The sequence below is a fragment of the Erinaceus europaeus genome, chromosome 2, assembly GCF_950295315.1.
Source record: "Erinaceus europaeus chromosome 2, mEriEur2.1, whole genome shotgun sequence".
NCBI classification, from domain to species: domain Eukaryota; kingdom Metazoa; phylum Chordata; class Mammalia; order Eulipotyphla; family Erinaceidae; genus Erinaceus; species Erinaceus europaeus.
Window position 1 is genome coordinate 150836384 of NC_080163.1, and position 20556 is coordinate 150856939.

Consider the following 20556-nt stretch of genomic DNA (forward strand, 5'->3'; position numbering starts at 1 on the left):
TAGGGACAGACTTTATTTGGTAGGTGTGGCTTTTCAGCTAAGATTATCTGCATTCATTGCATGTGACTTGAATTTAAACGCTGCATTAATTTGCCTCCAGTTAAAAATTAACTGAGTAAGATCTTAGGAGAAATTACATAATGGTTATGCAGAGAAATTCTCATGCCTGACTCTCCAAAGTCTTAGATTCATTTCCCCACACAGAGCTGAGTGGTGTTGGGCGGGGGGGTGAAAACTCAGAAAAAAACTATCAATATCCCAATTAAAGAATTAAGGGGGAAAAAAGATAGATAAAAAAAGAAACTTAGTGGTGTATTTTAAAGGACTCTGGAGAAAGTAGGGCGAAGGTGTTCAGGTGATGGTGGAGGCAGGACCTAGGTGCTAGAGAATTGTTTGGAAAACTGAGAAATGTTGCATATAAATTAACCACTGTATTTTACTGTCTACTGTAAACCATTAATTTGCCCTAATACAGGAAAAAAATAAACTGAAAAAAGAAAGTATTTCTGTTTAACTATCTCTGTTTCCTTAGGGACAGTCTCCCTCAATCCGCCAACTTATCATGCATGCAATGGCAGAATGGTACATGCGAGGGGAGCAGTATGACCAGGCCAAATTGTCTCGAATACTTGATGTGGCCCAGGACTTGAAGGTAAGTTTGGAAGGATAGAGTAATATAAAACAGTGGCATTTCATATAACCCTGATGCCTCCTAATTTATATGTAACTAATTTATAGCTAGAATGAGATTTATAAATTTGCCTCAGGGTTTAGACAGAGGGTCCTTTTAGGTATTTTAAATGTTTTCTTGGCATTCAATTACATTTTGTTATTTCTGGTAAGTTTGCAAGTCTTTTTTTTTTTGTTTCAGATTTCTGTTAGAATTTTTGGAGCAGCTAGTTGGAATTTTAACTTTCATAAATCTCGTTATAACAAGATTTTTTATTTTTGTTAGTTTGACTCTGACTATTGTTGATATCGATACATTAGAATAAACCAGAGTTACTATTTAAGTGTATGGGTATAGTTTTTAATGTGTTGTGCTTCACTGTGTTTTACATTTGATTATTTGCAAAAGCTCAGGGCAGTTTTACCCCCCTCAATAAATACTTATGTCCGCCCTTGGAATTTGATCTATGCACTGCTAACACTGAATTTATGCTGTGACAGAAGTATTAATTTGTATGTTTTAGGATTTGTACGTAGTCAGAAACCAACGAGGACAGATAGAAAGTTACTTAATGTTTGACTTTTTCCTTAGGCTTTGTCAATGCTGCTAAATGGTACTCCATTTGCCTTTGTTATCGACCTTGCTGCGCTTGCTTCACGTCGTGAATACCTCAAACTTGACAAGTGGCTCACAGATAAAATTCGAGAGCATGGAGTAAGCAGAATGTGTCTTTTTTTTGCTGCTTTTAATTTTTAATTGCTAAAGTAGCTAATGAAAAATTTTAAAATGGCGATGAAGATTCTATAGTCTGAATTTGTAATTTTTAAAATTTTATTTATTTTCCCTTTTGTTGCCCATTGTTGTTGTTGTTATTGTTATTGATGTCATTGTTAGGACAGAGAGAAATGGAGAGAGGAGGGGAAGACAGAGAGGAGAAAGACAGACACTTGCAGACCTGCTTCACCACCTGTGAAGACTCCCCTGCAGGTGGGGAGCCAGGGACTTGAACCAGGATCCCCACGCTGGTCCTGGCGCCAAGTGCATTTAATCCGCTGTGCTACTGTCTGACTCCATTATTTGTAATTTTTATGAGAGAGAATCAGTTTCATTCCTGCCTGTGCAGTGTTAAAAGATTTAACCCAACACCTCATGATTGCAAGTCTTATGCTCTACTGCTATGCCACCTCCCAAATTTATAGTTTATTTTGGTTTTATAGTCTTTATTCTGGTAGTGGTTTTTCTTTTATATACCTAAAAATGATTTAAGTATAATTTAAAGTAGAGTAAGACATGTTCTTTTTCTTCTTCAGGAGCCTTTTATCCAGGCATGTATGACTTTTTTAAAGAGACGCTGCCCTTCTATTCTGGGTGGACTCGCTCCAGAGAAAGATCAGCCCAAAAGTGCTCAACTTCCTCCAGAAACTCTGGCTACAATGTTGGCCTGTTTGCAAGCTTGCGCAGGGTAAGATCAACATACTTCAAAATGACAAGTGATTGGAATTATATGGATAATGGTTGGTTTATGGAAGAGGGATTGATTTTGAAAGTGATAGTATCTTAATCCAGAGTACCACACTAATTAGATTTTAGATTCATTTGAGTCAGTTATTCATATGTGATCTGACAATTTCAAGCCTATTGTTTTTGTGTAGATATTCAGTGATTTCAGCTCCATTTTGAAACAACTACTAAATATAAAGTTGCCTATACCATATGGGTCTTTCTGGACTTTTCTTTCTGTTCAGCTGATCTATATGTCTTTTTCATTTGCCAGTAGCATAGTGTCTTGATTGCTGTAGCCTTTTTCTAAATGCCCCTTTCCACTAACTTTTGAAATTAGAATGTGAGAGTTCTAATAATTTAAACCCCTTGAATCATTTTTTAAAAACTAGTATTTATCAATGAGAGGGGTAGGGAGAGAGAGGGAGAGAGAACCAGACATCACTCTGGTACATGTGCTGCCGGGGATCAAACTCATGACCTCATGCTTGAGAGTCCAGGGCTTTATCCACTGTGCCAATCCCCGAGCCACAAATCCCTTGAATCTTTACAGAAATTTTAAGACCACTGTGTCAACTTATGCATAGAATTGCAAGTAAATTCACTGGCCTTTTGATAAGGAATTTGTTTAACTTTTAAGTTATTCTAGGGATACTGCCACATTACTGTCAGGCCATCCATATTTATTATTTATTTTGGTCTTTAATTTCTTTCAGTGGTTCTCTGTTCTTTTGTTTCCATTTTGTATGTTTTTTCCTCCTTCAGTCAGAGGACTGCTTAACTCTTTATGGTAGTGCTGGGGTTTGAAACTGGGGGCCCGGAGCTTCATGTAGAAAACAGATGCATAACCACTGTGCTCTCTTTCATTCCCCCAATGTATCGTTTCAGGTATTGGGTCTTCATATTTGTATGTTTCATTGCTCTGGGTGGGTGTGCCTGCCAATGTACCCTCATTTCAGATAAAAGCAGGGAAGATGAGAAAGGATATGTTGTATCACTGTTCCATAATTGATGAATGTTCCTCTAGTGCTATACGTCTCGTGATCAGCAGGGAAAGAGCTTGACTTGGCACAACAAACCTCTATTCTATATTCTATCCCCCTGCCTGTTGAATTTCTTTTATGACCATTACCATTTACATATTGGGTTGTCAGAAAAATCACAATGCATTTTTGTTAACAGATGGTGCTAGCTCATTTTTGGAAGTAGAGTCATTCGTGTCTGTTATTGCTATGTCATTTGACAGGTGGTAATTCTAGCTTCATTCAAAAATTGAACAAAATTGAGCGGTTTGGTTGAGTCATGGAGATTTTAAAAGTATGAGATGCAAGACCATACTCCATTTTTGCCATATTTTACTGTTGTACTTCGAAAAGGGAAGAATGCGTATCAAGCTTATGAAAAGTCATTGTATAGCATTGTTTATTGTTACAATGCTATACAAGAATATCAGTGCCAGTGATAGATAGTTCATGAAATCTCATACTGGTGATTTTGATCTCAACTGTGCTCCTCAGTTAGGGAAGCTCACCGAGGTTGATGGCAATAAAATAAAAGCATATTGAGTCATATGTACACATGATGAGAGATTGGAGAAACATTGAACATCCATCCTGTAAGCTTTTCTGATCATCTGAAGAAGCTGGAATACATAAGCTAGCTCTGTATTTACATTCTTAACAACACATACAAACATAAGGAAGGTGATCCTTTTTTGAAACAACCTGTGATGAGAAGTGGATTGCATGCAACATTGTAGTTTGCAAATGGTCTTGGCTCTGACATGTTAATTTGCCTCAAATGACATCAGAAGCAGTCATCATCAGGGGACGGTTATGCTCTCAGTATGGTAGGATATTAAAGGTGCTGTATTTTTTGAGCTCTTACCAAGGAGCCAAACAATCAATTCAGATGTGTACTGTTGGTAATTGGACAGTTTGAACGCATCTCTCATCCAGAAAGGTCTAAAACTCATTAGTCTTTGAGTTGTGTTCCATCATGATAATGCAAGATGACACGAGTTTGATACCTGTCAAACATTAATGGAGCTTGGATCGGATGTATTGTCACACCTGACCTTGCACTTTCAGACTTACACTTGTCTCACTCTTCAAAACTCCTCGTGTGGTATAATACTCAGTTCATCTGAAGCTATAAATCAGTGCTTTGTTCAATTTTTTGCTGATAAAGTTAGGTCCTTCTATGAAAGGAATTATGAAGCTCACTGCTGAAGACGGCAAAAGGTTGTTGAAGAAATTGGCCAATATTTCATGCATTGATCTTTGTTCTTTATATAAACAAATGACCTTTGAAAAACAAAAGAATAGGCCATGGCATTTTTGACAACTGAAATTTTTATTTTTTATTTATTCCTTTATTGCTCCCAGGGTTATTGCTGGGACTCCATGCTGACACTATGAATCTACTGCTCCTGGCAACCATTCCCCTCTTTCTTTCTTTCTTTCTCTCCTTTCCTTTCCCTTTCCCTTTCCCTTTCCCTTTCCCTTTCCCTTTCCCTTTCCCTTTCCCTTTCCCTTTCCCTTTCCCTTTCCTTTCCTTTTCACCAGAGCATTACTCAGCTCTGGCTTATGGTAGTGTGGGGGATATTGAGCCTAAGACTTTGAATTCTCAGGCAATAGTCTTTCTGCATAACCATTATGTTATCTACCCCCCTTCCCCTCCTTCCCTCCCGGGTTATCTATGGGGCTACTGTGAATCCACTTGTCCTGGAGACCACTCTCAATTTTATTTGACAGGACAGAGGGAAATAGAGAAGGAAAAGGGGAGCCTCCCCCCCTTTTATTTCTGCCTGCCTGCCTGTCTGTCTTATTTGATTGGACAGAGAAATTGAGTGGGGAGTGGTAGATTGAGAAGCTGACAGACACCTGCAGACCTGCTTCACCACTTGTGAAGCTCCCCCCTTGCAGGTAGGTAGCTGACAGCTGGAAACTAACACATGGTAACATGTGCACTCAACTGGGTGTGCCACCCCCCAACCTTAAGTCATATATATAATTCATTATTGTATAGAGACTGAGAAATTGAGATGGGGGAGATAGGGAAAGAGACAGACACCTGCAGACCTGCTTCACTACTTGTGAATCATTCCCCTGTAGGTGGGGACCAGGGCCTTGAACCTGAATCCTCGAGCACTGTAATAAGATAGCATAAAGGTTATGCAGAAGAGACTCCCTTGCCTGAGGCTCCAAAGTCCTAGATTTGGTCCCCTGCACCACTATAAACGAGCTGATCAGTGCTCTGGTATTAAAAGAAAGGACTTGATGATTGTGTGGCCTGGGAGGTGGTACAGTAGTTAAAGTGTTGGCCTAATCAAACATGGGGTCCTGAGTTCCACCATTGCCATTGCATGTTATCAGAGTGATGCTCTAGTTCTCTGATAAATAAAATATAAAAAAAAGAGGGGGGGGGAGGTTGTGTTACTGAGGGTTAGTATTGGGGTATAAGCAGCACTCATCCAAAGAAAGCTGAACATATAAAATGCAGGTGGGGACTAGGGGCTTGAACCTGAGTCCGCAAGCACTGCAATTAGTGAGATTAACCAGGTGAACCACCACCTGGTGTGCCCCCATCCAATATAACAAAAAGTTAAAGAGGGGGTTAATTTTTTCCTTTTATTTATTTTAATTTTTTATATTTATTCCCTTTTGTTGCCCTTATTTTATAGTTGTAGTTGTTATTGTTATTGATGTCATTGTTTGGTAGGGGAGAGAAAGATAGACACCTGCAGACTTACTTCACCTTGTGAAGTGACTCACCTGTAGGTGGTGAGCCAGGGGTGCAAACTGCTTTGTGCCACGTGCACTTAACATGCCTGACTCCCAATTTATTTATTTATTTTTTTAGGATAAAGAGTAGTCGAATGGGGTAGGTTAGAAATGGCCTCCTGTAGCATGCTTTACCACTTGTGAAGACTGCCCTTTGGCTGATGATTGAGGACTTGAAGCAGGGTCCTTGTACATGGTCCTTGTGCGCCCCCTCACTTCCCCTCCCCTCCCCTCCTTTTTCTTTTCTCTCTCTCTCTCTCTTGATTGTGTGCCCTCAACCCCACAACTGTCCTGTCATTTGTGAGTCTGGAGTCTAATGTTGAATAAATGTATGGAAAGCAGACAATCGTGTCTTACCTGTTGTATCCACTGAGGTATAAGAACATACTTTACATAATATCTCCTTCTGGTTTATCTTTTTTTAATCTTTTTTTGAAAAATTGTCTTTATTTATTGAGAAAGATTAGAAGAGAAAGAACCAGACATCACTCTGGTACATGTGCTGCCGGGGATTGAACTTGGGACCTCCTTGAGAGTCCACTGTACCATCTCCTGGACCACCCTTCTGGTTTATTTTTATATAGACAAAATGGAGAGGTAAACTAAGGGGGAAAGAGACACACCTACAACATTTTCAGTTTGTAAAGCTCCTGCAGCTGGGGGTTGGGGGCTTGAACCCAAGTCCTTGTGCACTGTAATTTGTGCACTCTACCAGTGCACCACTACCCATTTTACTTTCTTTAAATGTATCTTGCCTTATAGCCTAAAACAAAATCTCTGGGAGAATTTGCAGTATGTACATGGAAGATGTATATTTAGCTTTTGGATAGAATGTTCTATGTTATGATACTGTTTTATAGTATTATTGAAGTCTTGTATTTATCTTCTCTTTGGTTCTGTTATGTTTGTGAGATAAAATCGTATAATTGATAGCATTTTAAATTCTATGATATTGATGTATATTTACACAATGAATGTAATTATTGCTAACTACCTCCTTAAAAAATTTTTTTTTATTATCTTTATTTATTGGATAGAGACAGTCAGAAATCGAGAGGGTAAGGGGAGATTAGAGGGAGACAGAAAGAGAGACACTTGTAGCCTTATTCCACCACTTGCAAAACTTTCCCCCTGCAGGTGGGGATCAGGGGCTCGAACTTGGGTCTGTGCGCATTGTAATATGTGTGCTCAACCAGGTGTGCCACCACCTGGCCCCGTAACTACCGCCTTTTTTTGTGTCAGACAATTTAATATTTTTTGGTGACAAATTAAAATTTATAATTCAGTGTTGTTAATTTAATCCATTACTGAAGAGGGATTATAGAAGCACCAGATAGTATTTTTGAATTAGAATTTTTTTCTTTCATCTATTTTCCTTTTGGGTTGTTTATAGTTGTCAAGTCTTTCTTTTGGCCTGTTGACCTTTATATAATACCTTTTTTTACAGTGATATTTGTCAGACATTACTGTAGCTGTTAAAAGATTTTTTTTTTTTTTTTTAATGTTGCACTAGGACCCCACACTCTGGGTAGACTTTTAGACTTTTTCATTCTCTTTTAAATTTCAGATAGAGAGGAAGTCATACCACACTACTCCACATTTAGAGTTCTCCCGAGTGCCATTATGCACATTGGGGGGGGTCTCAAACCCAGGGCCTCACACATGGTAAGGTGCCTTATATACTGAGTGAGCTATCTTTGGTCCCCATACAGCTTTGTTTTCTTTTATTCGGTTTTCTTTAAGTTAATGGCTTTGTAATATGTATTTTTAGAATTCTTCATTTTCAAAATATGTATGTCTTGATCTAGAAATGTGTGGAATTTTTTTTTTTGATGACCCTCATCTGCTTTTTAGAGGGTGTATTAGGTATGATTACTAGGAGGTTGGTTTCATCCCTGCCACTTTACTACTTTTCTGTTTTGTTACTTGCTTTCCTCTATCAGCGACAGTTTCTGTTGATAGCATTTCCCCTGTGTGAATCCCTCCACATACCACCACTGCACACACAGACATCTTACAGTTTTGTTTTTTTGAAAACTAGAACATTTAAATAGTACCAAATGCAGTATTTCTTGAAGTCAGATTGGTCCTTATTATAGGGATATGCTTTCTACTGTGTCCTCATGCCACTGCTATGTGCATGCTCCCCCCCCCCCACCACCATTTGTGTGTGTGGAGAGGTGTATATGAACAGGTAATAAATGTTCAACTCTGACCTCTTGCATGCATTTCTTTTAGCCACTGAGATTTTACTGAGACACTGTTTATTAAGCTTCTTCACTTTATGTCTTGTGCCATGGTGCTGCCATGTAGTGCTGGCAGTACCAAAACTCAGGTCCTCACACTTGAGGTGATTAATTGGTTGTTTCTTAGGCTTTTTATGGAAATGGTATTAATGCCTGTGCTTTATGTATTAAATGCATAGACCTAGATTTTTGGGAGTTTTTTTTTTTTTTTTCCTTCTTCAGAGGACTCCCCACCACAAGGATGGCAGACTGACACGTTCAGTTTCCTTTTATTTTTTTCTGTAACTATATCACAAAAATTTGTGTTTGCATTTTAAATTACCTTTAATTTTTTTTTTTTAATTAATGGCTTAACTGCTTTTTTTTTTTTAATTATATAGGATAGAGAAATTGAGAGGAGGGGGAAGACAGAGAGGGAGAGAAACACCTGCAGACCTGCTTCATTGCTTGTGAAGCATCCCTCCTGCAGGTGAAGAGCCAGGGGCTCGAACTGGGAAACCTTGCACTTCCTACTATGTGTTCCACCATCTGGCCCCAGTTTAACTACTTTTGTATAAGGCAGATAAGTATACCACAACTTACGATCTTTTTTTTTGTGGCGCCTTTTATTTCATTTCCTTGATTTAATGCTTGAGAAAAGACAGTTGTGGGGCAGGTGGTGGCGCACCTGGATGAGCGCACATATTACAATGCTCAAGTACCTGGGTTTGCGCCCCTGGTCCCCACCTGCAGGGGGAAAGCATTGTGAGTGGTGAAGCAGGACTGTACGTGTCTCTCTCCCTCTCTATTACCTCCTTCCCTCTTGATTTCTGGCTGTCTATCCAATAAATAAATAAAGCTAAAGACAATGGAAAAAAAAAAAAAGACAGTTGGTCATTTACACTTGTAGTCTGTACTATTGTTCCTTCCCTCATGCTCATTGCATATGCTATCTATCCCCACTCACCCCATGTTTTGATAAGTATAAAACTTGTCTTTTGTTACAATGACTTAATATAAGTTCTTGGACATCACTGGTAGACATTTTCAGATAGGTAGGGACACACACACACACACACACACACTCACTGCTATGGGTCTGGACTCATTGCTTGGTACTTTTACTAACATAATTTGCTTTTTCAAATGTGAAACAATTCTTTTGAGTTTCTACTTTATGTTCATGATGCCTGTAGTAAGATTAATAAGTTTAAGAGGAAAGGGGAGTCGGGCGGTAGCACAGCGGGTTAAGTGCAGGTGGCGCAAAGCACAAGGACCTGCAGAAGGATCCCGGTTTGATCCCCCGGCTCCCCACCTGCAGGGGAGTCGCTTCACAGGCGGTAAAGCAGGTCTGCAGGTGTCTTTCTCTCCCCCCTCTGTCTTCCCCTCCTCTCTCCATTCTCTCTGTTCTATCCAACAACAATGACATCAATAACTACAACAATAAAAAAAATTAAAAAATAAAAAAATTTAGGAGGAAAGATCTAAGACAGTATCAGTTTCTTGTAGTTTGACTTCAAGGTTAGTTGATCAGGCAGTAAAATCAAAAATAGGAGGAGAAATTTATTGGGTTGTTGGGAAAGTTATTAAGTATTTTAATGTTTTCCTTTGCAAAATTTGTCATGACTTTTCTTTTGGGCAACCCAATATTAGTGCATTGTTGTGTCTACTTTGGGGCATAAATTCTGGCAAAGTGGTTGAGAATTTGAAGTTTCTTAGAATATTTTTGAATGCGTTGATTATGCCGTATGCAGAGATAAATAGTATGTTTTGGGTAGAAAACTCATGCTTAGAAAATCCTGATGTTTAAATGACAAATGCAGTCACTTGGGATATGGTGGAAATTTTGCCGTGTTTTAGCAAACAATTTGTTCAGATGGTCTGGGTAATAACAAATGGTATTATTCCACCTATTTTAGGAGTGTTTCTCAGGAGTTATCAGAAACCATTCTCACCATGGTAGCCAACTGTAGTAATGTTATGAACAAAGCGAGACAGCCACCACCTGGTGTCATGCCGAAAGGACGCCCTCCTAGTGCTAGCAGCTTAGATGCCATTTCTCCTGTGCAGGTGAGTGCCGCAATTGCTACATCTGCATTTGATCATAGACCTGAAGTAAAATAATTTGTTACATTTTTAGATAACTGCATGTCTAGAATCCAACTTTACTTTTTTAAGGAGATCCATAAATAGGCTCTGTAGTTGAAAATAAATTTTTCTCAGAAAATAGACTATGACTGAGAGGAAAGATACAAACCAACTTATGTAGGTAAATTTTAAGGATTTCTTTCTAAAATAGAGTGACTTAGTTTTGAGAAATTAGCACTGCCTTTGAACCTGATATGTCTTGTTTGTAGCTTCTCGGGCCAAGCAACAGTGCTAGAGCATAAGGACTTGTTATAACTGGGGCTCTTCAGCTCTCGACTAAACTGCTCTTTTAAAAACAAGGTACATTTTAGTTACTCCCTGACACAAACCATCCTCTATTCTGCAGGAGCAACATATTCTGTTATCAACCACATTGAATAACGATAGGTTGGGGTTTACAAGGAGAAGTATTTAGTGATTCCTCAATGGCCACCTTATGGGTGGGGGGGAACAACAACTTTCTTGGTTTTTTTTCTGTAGTTATGAATGGCTAAAGTAGTGCCATCAACTGAAATGAGTTGGAGATAGTGATTTGATTAAAAGAAAAATCTTTTGGTGAATAGCATAACTTGTTTGTTATAAAAGTCAAGAGTTGATCTCCAAGCCCCAGGATTCTCTTTATTTAATAGATATGTTGTTTGGATTGGAAGATTTCTGATGTCTGTAGTTTGGAAAGTTGGATAATTTACCTTCAGAGAATCTGTGTTTAAAGGCACTTAGGAGAAAGTATAACAATCTGATAACTCAGATGTTACTACTAAATGTTTAGTAGTATGGCTATAAGGCAATTCATTTTAAATGTTATTCTTACAGTTTCTTATCCCTCATTTTATATATTTTGATCTTTGTCAAGAGTTGACTTTTTAAATGTTCTACATGTGTGAAACAGTGAAAACAAAGTTTACAAACCAAAAACTTTTTACTCAAGTATCCTGATATTGGAGTTAAAGTATCACTATTGTATTGGGCTTTTGTAAGTGAATTATTAATACATAGAGATGTTGTTTAAGATTGCTTTGCCAGTTTTTGCCTTTGCTTGAAGTATATTTCATATATTTTTATATTCTCTTTCTTCAGATTGACCCTCTTGCTGGAATGGCATCTCTTAGTATAGGTGGTTCAGCTGCCCCTCACACCCAGAGTATGCAGGGTTTTCCTCCAAATTTGGGCTCTGCTTTCAGTACCCCACAATCACCAGCAAAAGCATTTCCACCTCTTTCAACCCCAAATCAGACAACTGCGTTCAGTGGTATCGGAGGACTTTCATCACAGCTTCCAGGTAAGAAAGGTGGGAACATATATTATTTTCTTAATTTCACTGTGTCTTAGTACATGGTAAGACTTTGGAATCACTGTAATAAGGAAGGCTGCCTAAATAAAATTTTCAGTCATTTCCTAAAGTTGGGAAGAGAGAAAATAATGTAATTATATTAATTTCTTTGCATTAATAAGATTTTGTATTATCTCATCATTATCATAAACAGTAATGTTGATGTCATAATAACTTATTGGAGAAGAACTCAACTGCATTAGGAGTTTTGTTAAGGTTGATAGAATAAATGTGAAAAATAGTCTTGAATCTATTTTACAATACTGTACTTATCTTGAAAAAAAATGATATGCCCTGAAAAGTTTGTCAATTTCATAAAAACACTTTGGCTTTTAATGTAATATTGAAGTGTAAAGGGTTGTATTTTTTTTGCCACCAGAGTTATCGCTGGAGCTCTATGCCTACATGATGAATCCAGCACTCCCACAGCCTTTCTCACTTTAATATTTTATTTATTTATTTATTGGGTACAGACAGAAATTAAGAGGGAGGGTGGGAAAAAGGGCGAAACATACCTGCAGCATTGCTTTACTACTCGAAAAGCTTTCCTCTTGCAGGTGAGGGCCAAGGGTTCTAACTTGGGCCTTTATGCATTGTAACATCTGTGCTCAACCAGCCACTTCCCCACCTGATCTCTTAGAAATAATTAGTGTTATATTGAGAGAGATAGATACAGAAACAAAGATACAGAGACAATTGACCAGAACACTGCTCAGCTCTTGTTTATGCTGGTATTGGGTGGAGGGTTGAATGTGGGACTTTGATGCCTTAGGCATGAAATTCTTTTTACATAGCCATATACTATCTCCCCAGCCTCCCAATAACCTTTCTTAATTTTTAAAAAATAAAGATAAGTGATAGGGAGATAGCAAGTAGGAAAGGCACCTGCAGCAGTGTTTCACTGCTTTTGAAGCCTCTGCTCTGCATCTGGGAGTTGAGGTCTTGTTACTCGGGTTCTTGCATTTGATAATGTGTGCTCTACTGCACCTGCCACTACTTGGCCCCCACAGTTTTTCTTTTGTACCTACATGCTTGTCCCAGGCTAAGCACTCATTTTGTTATGTTAAGTATATAAGTATAGAAAACGAAGAATGTAAATGCTTAATACTATGGGGTTATCAGAAAAGCTATGACATTTTATTTTTATAAATTTTTAAAAAGAATTTAATTAATTCATTTTATTTATTCATTCATGAGAGAGAGGAGGAGAGAAAGAACCAGATATCATTCTGGTACATGTGCTGCCAGGGACCAAATCAGTACCTCTTGGTTGAGAAAGAATCCAATGCTTATCCACTCCTGACCACTGACATTTTTCTATATAAAAATTGCATCATGATTTTCCCAATAACTCAATATATTTATTACTGCTGCTGTATGGTTCTAGCCTTGATTGTTTGCCAGAGTTTACTGAGACCTTCATAGCAATTGTAAGATTCTGTATTCTGGTCAAAAAATTAAGGAGACTTTAAGTAGTGAGAAAATAGTTTTTTTTTTTTTTTAACAATATTCTCACGCAAGAATAATAAGGTTATAATGTTTGCACCTTAATCAGAATGTTAATGAACTAATGATTCTAAAATTTTACGACATTTTGGCACAGTATATTTTCATATTTTCTTATTTAGATTATAGTATTAGATAGATACTGTAAGGAAATGATAAAGATCTTGACTTTCAAAATAAGAACTTTTATCTGAAATATGAATTAATGTCAAGGATATGAATAATGATAAAATTTCTGGCTGCCTGCCTTCTTTCTAGTAGGTGGTCTTGGCACAGGCAGCCTGACTGGTATAGGAACTGGGGCTCTTGGACTCCCTGCAGTGAATAATGATCCCTTTGTACAGAGGAAACTGGGCACCTCTGGACTGAACCAGCCTACATTCCAGCAGAGTAAGATGAAACCTTGTAAGTGGTAGTGTTGTCTGTGATTGTGAAGTGTGACTGATGTATATAAAATTTTATAAATTGTATGTCCCATTTATTGTCTCCAGAGTTGTATATAGAAAATAGTGACATATTAAAATGTTAGTGTTGATGTACCTCTCAATTTTCTGGGAATAAATTCATGAGTTTCCCGCGCCCCCCCCCCCCCACTTATCATCATTAATTTTATTATTAATTTGATAGAGCAGAAAGAAATTGAGGACCAGGGGAGATAAAGAGAGAAAGATAGGTACCTACAGATGTTCTTCATCACTTATGAAGCAGCCCTCCTGCAGGTTGGCCTGGAGGCTCGAACTCCCGTCCTTGAGTATGGTAACTTATGTCCTCAACCAGCTGTGCCACTGCCCTACCCTAAATCATGCGTTTTAATTACTGACATAAGTTGTTGTTTTTAAATTTACCAGAGCACTGCTCAGCTCTGGCTTATAGTGAATGATAATATGGGGGGAATTGAACCTGGGGTCTCAGAGCCTTAGGCCTGAGAGTCTGTTTGCATAACAATGCTATCTCTCCCACCCCTACTGACATGTTTTTAAAAGTGCTGATTTTAATAATAAGTGAAAGAGAGGACAATCCAGGGCATTACTCTGGCATATGTGATGCTCAGGATATTACTTGTAATCTCATGCACTCATGTCAAATGCTTAAACCCATGTACCACATCCCAGTTCACTGAAATAAAAATTTGAGGTATCGCTTCACCTCGATCTGGATTGCCAGTGACATTTAATGATACTTTGTGGGAAAAAACATCTTTATGGTTGTTACTCAAAAATAAGAATCATGATTAAAAAAAACTAAGCAGTTTTTCTTAATACTCATTATTAAAAAAAAATACTTAATTTTGAATGAGAGACAGAAAGACAGACACACACACCACTGCTCTACTCTCACGGTGGTACTGGGTTTGAATTTGGGACCTTGGAGCATCAGGCATTAATGGCTTTTGCATAACCATTATGCTCTCTCCCAGCCATCAATGGTTTAAATAAAGATATATAAATTTAGTGGGGAAAAAAATTTTTTTAAGCAAGTCAAGAATCACCAGGAGAGAAACTTTAGGTTTTGGTTTCTGCTTAGTAGTTTATACAGTAAATATATTTAGTTTTAGAGTTATAGCATTTCTTTGCATAAATAGCCTTACACAGAATACTACCATGTACTATATATAATGTACTTTAAAAACCCATTACTAGTTTCACTCCTTTAATAAATCTTCTCATAGTTCTAGAAATATAATTTATAAATACATTGGTGGTATTGTCTTGTCACTCTTCTTACTCTTGGGACAAAATATTCATTATACAAGATTGCAAGTATACCAACTGACTTGAAAATGTTAGTGTGAAAGATTTGTCTGAATGCTGTTTTTGTAGCATGCTTTCTGTTTATATCAGTGTTAATTCACGTGCATTATTAAGGTTTATATTTTAAATACAATTTTTATTGTAAAATAGTAGAAACTTGCTAATTTCAGTGAGGTTGTGTTAAGGGTAAGTGTGCTATAAATTTGAAACGAGATTTTTCATAATGTGATAAGGTGATGAAAATATTCAACTTGGACTATAAGACATTTTTTTTTTTTTCGTTTTTTTCCTTCGACCATTTGAGTATTAACACTTCACTACAAAGGTCTTCCCCTCCCTCTTGGGTCCCACCCACCCCCCATTTCCTCTTTCTTTAAAATTAAAGCTATTATTTGGTCTTTTTAATTCTTTGTTTAATGAGAATGTGGAAGAAAACCTAAAGTGCCCACTGGTTGCTTTTCTATTTCTGACAGCGGATTTATCTCAGGTGTGGCCAGAGGCAAACCAGCACTTTAGTAAAGAGATAGATGATGAAGCAAACAGCTATTTCCAGAGAATATATAATCACCCACCACATCCAACTATGTCTGTTGATGAGGTAAGTATCTAGAACAATCAGATCTATGATTTAGGAAAATATTATATAAATTCATTTATCAGAGTTTTTAGATAAGCAATTTAGCATGTTTGACATCTAAGCATCTTATATATCTCTGCATTTTCTGAGATCATAGCATTTTTTTCAAGCCCATTTTTTTTTTTTGGTGTGTGTGTGTGTTTCTTTACTGGGGGATTAATGGTTTACAGCCAACAGTAAAATACACTAGTTTGTACATGTGTAACATTTCTCAGTTTTCTATATAACAATTCAACCCTTACTAGGTTCTCTTCCATCATTATGTTCCAGGACCAGAAACGTTCCCACCCTACCCCAGAGACTTTTAGTTTGGCGTAATACACCAATCCAGTCCAAGTTCTGCTTTGTTTCTTGAATATTCTTTTTAATAGTTCTTAATTTAAAACATTGAGGGAGACTTAATAATAAATTACTTATGTCTTCCTGTTTTGTCTTTTTCCAGGTATTAGAAATGCTACAGAGATTTAAAGATTCTACCATAAAGAGGGAACGAGAAGTATTTAACTGTATGTTAAGGAATTTGTTTGAAGAATATCGTTTTTTCCCTCAGTACCCTGATAAAGAGTTACATATAACAGCCTGCCTTTTTGGGGGAATAATTGAAAAAGGGCTAGTCACATACATGGCACTAGGCCTGGCCCTGCGATATGTTCTTGAAGCCTTACGCAAGCCTTTTGGATCCAAAATGTATTACTTTGGGATTGCTGCACTAGATAGATTTAAAAATAGGTGAGTATAAGAATTGCCTTTTTACTCAGGTTCTCCTGTTTAATATATGGAGAAATAATGACAGTCACTTATAAGCTAATTTTTGCTTGTTGCCAATCATTATTAATTAATCTTAGTGACTCTGAAATAGAAGTAGTCACAATAATAAGTAAATTAGTATCAGTGTCTGGGTGGTGGAACGCCTAGAAGAGTGAACATCCCGCAAGATCCCTGGTTCAAATCCTAATCCCTACCTCTAGTAGGTAAACTAATGAGCAATGAAGCACTGCTACAGATTCTATTCTCTCCCCCCCCCCTCCATTTCCTCTCAATTTCTCTGTCAACTAAAGGAATTGGGGATGACCTGTAAGATGTTTCAATTCATAACGAAAGCACAGAGTCCCACTGATACACGGAGTGGCAATTAAAAACAAAACAATAATTAAGACATGGGTTTTGGCACATCTGGTGTGTATTCAAGGACACACATTCAAACCCCACCTCAAGGGTAAAGCTTAACAAGTGATGATACAGCATTGTAGGTTTCTCTTCTTGTCTTCCTCTTGTTTCCTCGTCAGTAAAAGTATTAAATAAAACAGTTAATTTTAGGTTTGTGTGTTATACACAGTGTACAAAATGCCACCATTTTAATGCATTTTTTTTGGGAGGGGGAGGCAAATTTGTCTAATCATGTATCACTGCTTGAAAGAGGGGGGCTGGGACATTAACCCATAAATCATTCAGCAGACTGCTTAATGGTACCAAATAGAGGGCCCAGGATTTGAGCCTAGGTCATCAAAGGGAAGCTTTATGAATGGTAGAAAGTTCTGTGATGCCATGTCTCTTTCCCAGACTTTTTTTTTTTTTTTTTTTTGCGGGGGTGGGGGGGAGGTCACTGGGAGCCATGTAATACTGCTAGCACTGAGGCCCAGCTATCAACCTGGTGATAATAAATATTTAATGAAAGCTTCTATCACTCCCCCCCCCCCCCCCCTTAAAGCAGAAAGAACAGTCCTCAGCTCTGGCTTTTGGTGGTGTTGAGATTTGAACCTGGGACTTCAGTTGCCTCAAGCAAGCATGAAAGTCTTTTATATAAACTGCCCAAGCCCTTCCATCACACCTCTTATTCCCTCTCTGTCTCCCTCCCTCCTCCTCTCCCCCCTCCCCTCCCCCCCACCTCCAAGGTTATTCCTGCACCATGAATCCACTCCTGGAGGCCTTTTCTTTTTCTTTTCCCCTTTTGTTGCCCTTGTGGTTATTATTGTTGTTGATGTCTGCCCAGGGAAGTCCAGTTGGCATCATGGTAGCATCTGGAACCTGGTGGCTGAAAAAAGAGTTAACATACAGAGCCAGACAAGTTGTTGTTTAATCATGAACCTAAAGGCTAGAATATTGCAGATGAAGATTTGGAGTCTCTGTTTTGAAGATACCTAATAGGCCTATTTTAGTTATATTCCAAAGGGCCCATGAATATACTAGTTTTTTCCTCAGCCTGACATCTGATATGTAGGTGGACCGACCTGCTAATAAGTATTTCTCCTCTCTGCTTTGGTCTTGGCTATTTTCTTCAAGTAAGGTATTTTGTAGCCCAGGTGGTCCTAGACACCCAGTGAACTGTTTCTACTTAGAAGCCTGAGTTTCTGAGTTAACATGTTTTGAAGTTGTGATCAGGTTTATTCTATCTCCCTCCCCAACCCTGTCTCTCATTTAAAAAAAAAACAAACCCATTTTTATTCTGTTTCATAGGTAGAATGGGGGAAAATGACCTGGACTAACATTTTGAAATACTGGGTTAATAGTGCTTCTTCTGTTCTTAGATGAAATGATGATATTAAAATGTTTTTGTTGACAGATTGAAGGACTATCCCCAGTATTGTCAGCATTTGGCTTCTATCAGTCACTTTATACAATTTCCACATCATTTACAGGAGGTGAGTATCCACTTTTTTAAAAAAAGGATTTACTTATTTACTTTCTCTTTTGCTGTCCTTGATGTTTTTTATTATTGTAGTTGTTGTTATTGATGTCATCATAGTTAAATAGGACAGAGAAAAATGGAAAGAGGAGGGGGAGAGAAAGACACCTGAAGACCTGCTTCACCGCCTGTGAAGGGACCCCCTGCAATTGGGGAGCAGGGGGCTCGACCAGGATCTTTAAGCCGGTCCTTGTGCTTCTCAACACATGCGCTTAACCCACTGCGCTACTGCCTGACTCCCAGAGTATCTACTTTTGATTTGCTGGTAGTGACATTAATATTTCGTATACAGTAACTCTCTTATTCTTATGTTGAATGATTGTTTTGCATTTTGTGCCTCTAAAGAAAATGCCCTTTTCTAAGCAGAGGCTCTGCTTGATTTTTGAGAACCAAGTTATGGGACACCCAGGGCATAGAATGCCCGTAAACCTGTGTTCAATCCCTTTGTTCCTGCTTTCAGAGGAGAAGCTTTACTACTGATGAAACAGTGCTGTAGGTGTCTCTGATTCTCCCTGTTTTCACCAGAGAAAGCCAAGATTTTGTTGAGATCTTTGCATCAGTGTTCTTCAGGGACACAGGTTTATAGTTAATGGTTTTTTGTAGAGTTCTGCTTTGGAGATCAGAGTGATAGAACATCAAACGTCTGTGTTTCAAACATTAGAACCTCTTCTGAATTCTTATAATTTAATCTACTATCTTCTACATCATTCTCTTAGGCTTGCTTATACAGCAGAGCAGTTTTTCTATGATGACCTGATGTCATGGAATGCTGGGGAGATAGATAGCCTAATGGTTATACAAAAAGGCTCTTAGGTCTAAGGCTGTAAGGTTTCAGTCAGCAGCTTCTGTAAATTATAAGTTGAGTACTGCACTGACTATCTTTAGAAAGAGAGCACTTATGTGAAAAGGCTTAAGAAGTATGCCAAAATTATAGTATTAAAAAAGGACCCAAGAAGTAGGTGTTTGTGGTGGGTTTCTTTTTTTCTTCTTTTTTTTTTTTTTAAGGGGTATATGGTGAGAGAAAAGGATACAGAGATTAAAGAATAGTCAAATAGTATTGCTTCACGACTTGCTGAGTTCCTCCCTTGCTGGGACCAGGTATTGAACCATGGTCCATAGGAATGTGAGCAGTCTACTAGGTGTACCTCTGTCTCACTCAAGAAGTAGTTTTTTCTTTTCCCTAAAGGAAGATTGGGGGCTGGGTTCATAGCATAATAGTTAAGAGACTCATCCCTGAGGCTCCAAAGACCCAGGTTCAATCCCCCATACCACCTACATTAAGCCAGAGCTGAGCAGGGCTCTAGTAAAAAAAATAAATAAAGGGAGTTGGGCGATAGTACAACGGGTTAAGCGCAGGTGGCGCAAAGCACAAAGACCAGCATAAGGATCCCAGTTTGAGCTCCTGGCTCCCCACTTGCAGGGGAGTTGCTTCACAAGCAGTGAAGCAGGTCTGCAGGTGTCTTTATCCTTCTCTTCCCCCTCTCTGTCTTCCCCTCCTCTCTCCATTTTTCTCTGTCCTATTCAACAACGATGACGTCAATAACAACAACTACAACAATTTTTTAAAAAGGGCAACAAAAGGGAATAAATAAAATATTAAAAAATAAATAAAATAAAATAAAACCAGAATGGAAAACCCATAGCTTACTAAAAAAATGTGATTGGAATTTAGAGCTGGGAATTGGGGGTTTTGGGGAGAATATAAGAGATAGGGGTCATGAAATGACTATACCTGGTCCCCAGTAACAAGATAGAAGGTGATTGATGTCATTGCTTATAGTAATTTGTCATGTTAAAAGAGTGTCATTTTTTTGTCATTTTATGTCTGTCTCTCTATCACTGGTCTTTGAAAGGAGAGGAGAGAAAGCAAAACTCCACTTTAATGTTCTTTACTCCCCAGTTAACATGACTATATACATGTGGCTTTTTTGTTTTGTTTTGCATTGTGTTTTTTAAGCTTTAAAATCTCAGTGGCCAATTACATGGACATCCATTTACTATGTAAATGTTAAGGTTTAAATTTTACATCAAATTTTTTTTTAATCTTTATTTATTGGATAGAGACAACCAGAAATCAACAGGGAAGGTTAGGAGATAGGGAGAGAGATTAAGATAGACAGCTGCAGCCCTGATTCATCTCGTGAAGATTTCCCCCTGCAGGTGGGCACCAGCGGCATGTGCATTGTAATATGTGTGCTTAGCCTTGTATACCACCACCTGGTCCCATGGTTTATATTTTTAAAATTTATTTCTAAAGTTGTATTTATTGATGAAAGAGAAATTCTGAAATCCAGAACATTACTCAAGAGATTGAACCTGGG

General features: G+C 38.0%; 1 protein-coding gene and 1 non-coding gene across 8 annotated transcripts in view; both read left to right on the top strand.

The window, feature by feature from the left end:
• CNOT1 (CCR4-NOT transcription complex subunit 1) overlaps nt 1-20556 on the top strand; it is a 109172-nt gene that overhangs the window by 39028 nt on the left and 49588 nt on the right. For 2 of the 7 annotated variants that reach the window (XM_016186850.2, XM_007520076.3), the window contains exons 14-22: nt 533-652; nt 1262-1384; nt 1981-2132; nt 10100-10250; nt 11406-11607; nt 13423-13569; nt 15389-15513; nt 15995-16281; nt 18113-18191. In XM_016186850.2, coding sequence (XP_016042336.1) covers nt 533-652; nt 1262-1384; nt 1981-2132; nt 10100-10250; nt 11406-11607; nt 13423-13569; nt 15389-15513; nt 15995-16281; nt 18113-18191 — 1386 coding nt within the window. The remainder of the gene's footprint in view (nt 1-532; nt 653-1261; nt 1385-1980; nt 2133-10099; nt 10251-11405; nt 11608-13422; nt 13570-15388; nt 15514-15994; nt 16282-18112; nt 18192-20556) is intronic. The other 5 variants (XM_016186852.2, XM_007520077.3, XM_016186851.2 and 2 more) reach the window with 3 other exon arrangements.
• LOC132537383 (small nucleolar RNA SNORA50) lies at nt 10501-10636 on the top strand. The gene has a single exon (XR_009548821.1). It is a non-coding gene; the product is annotated as a small nucleolar RNA SNORA50 (small nucleolar RNA).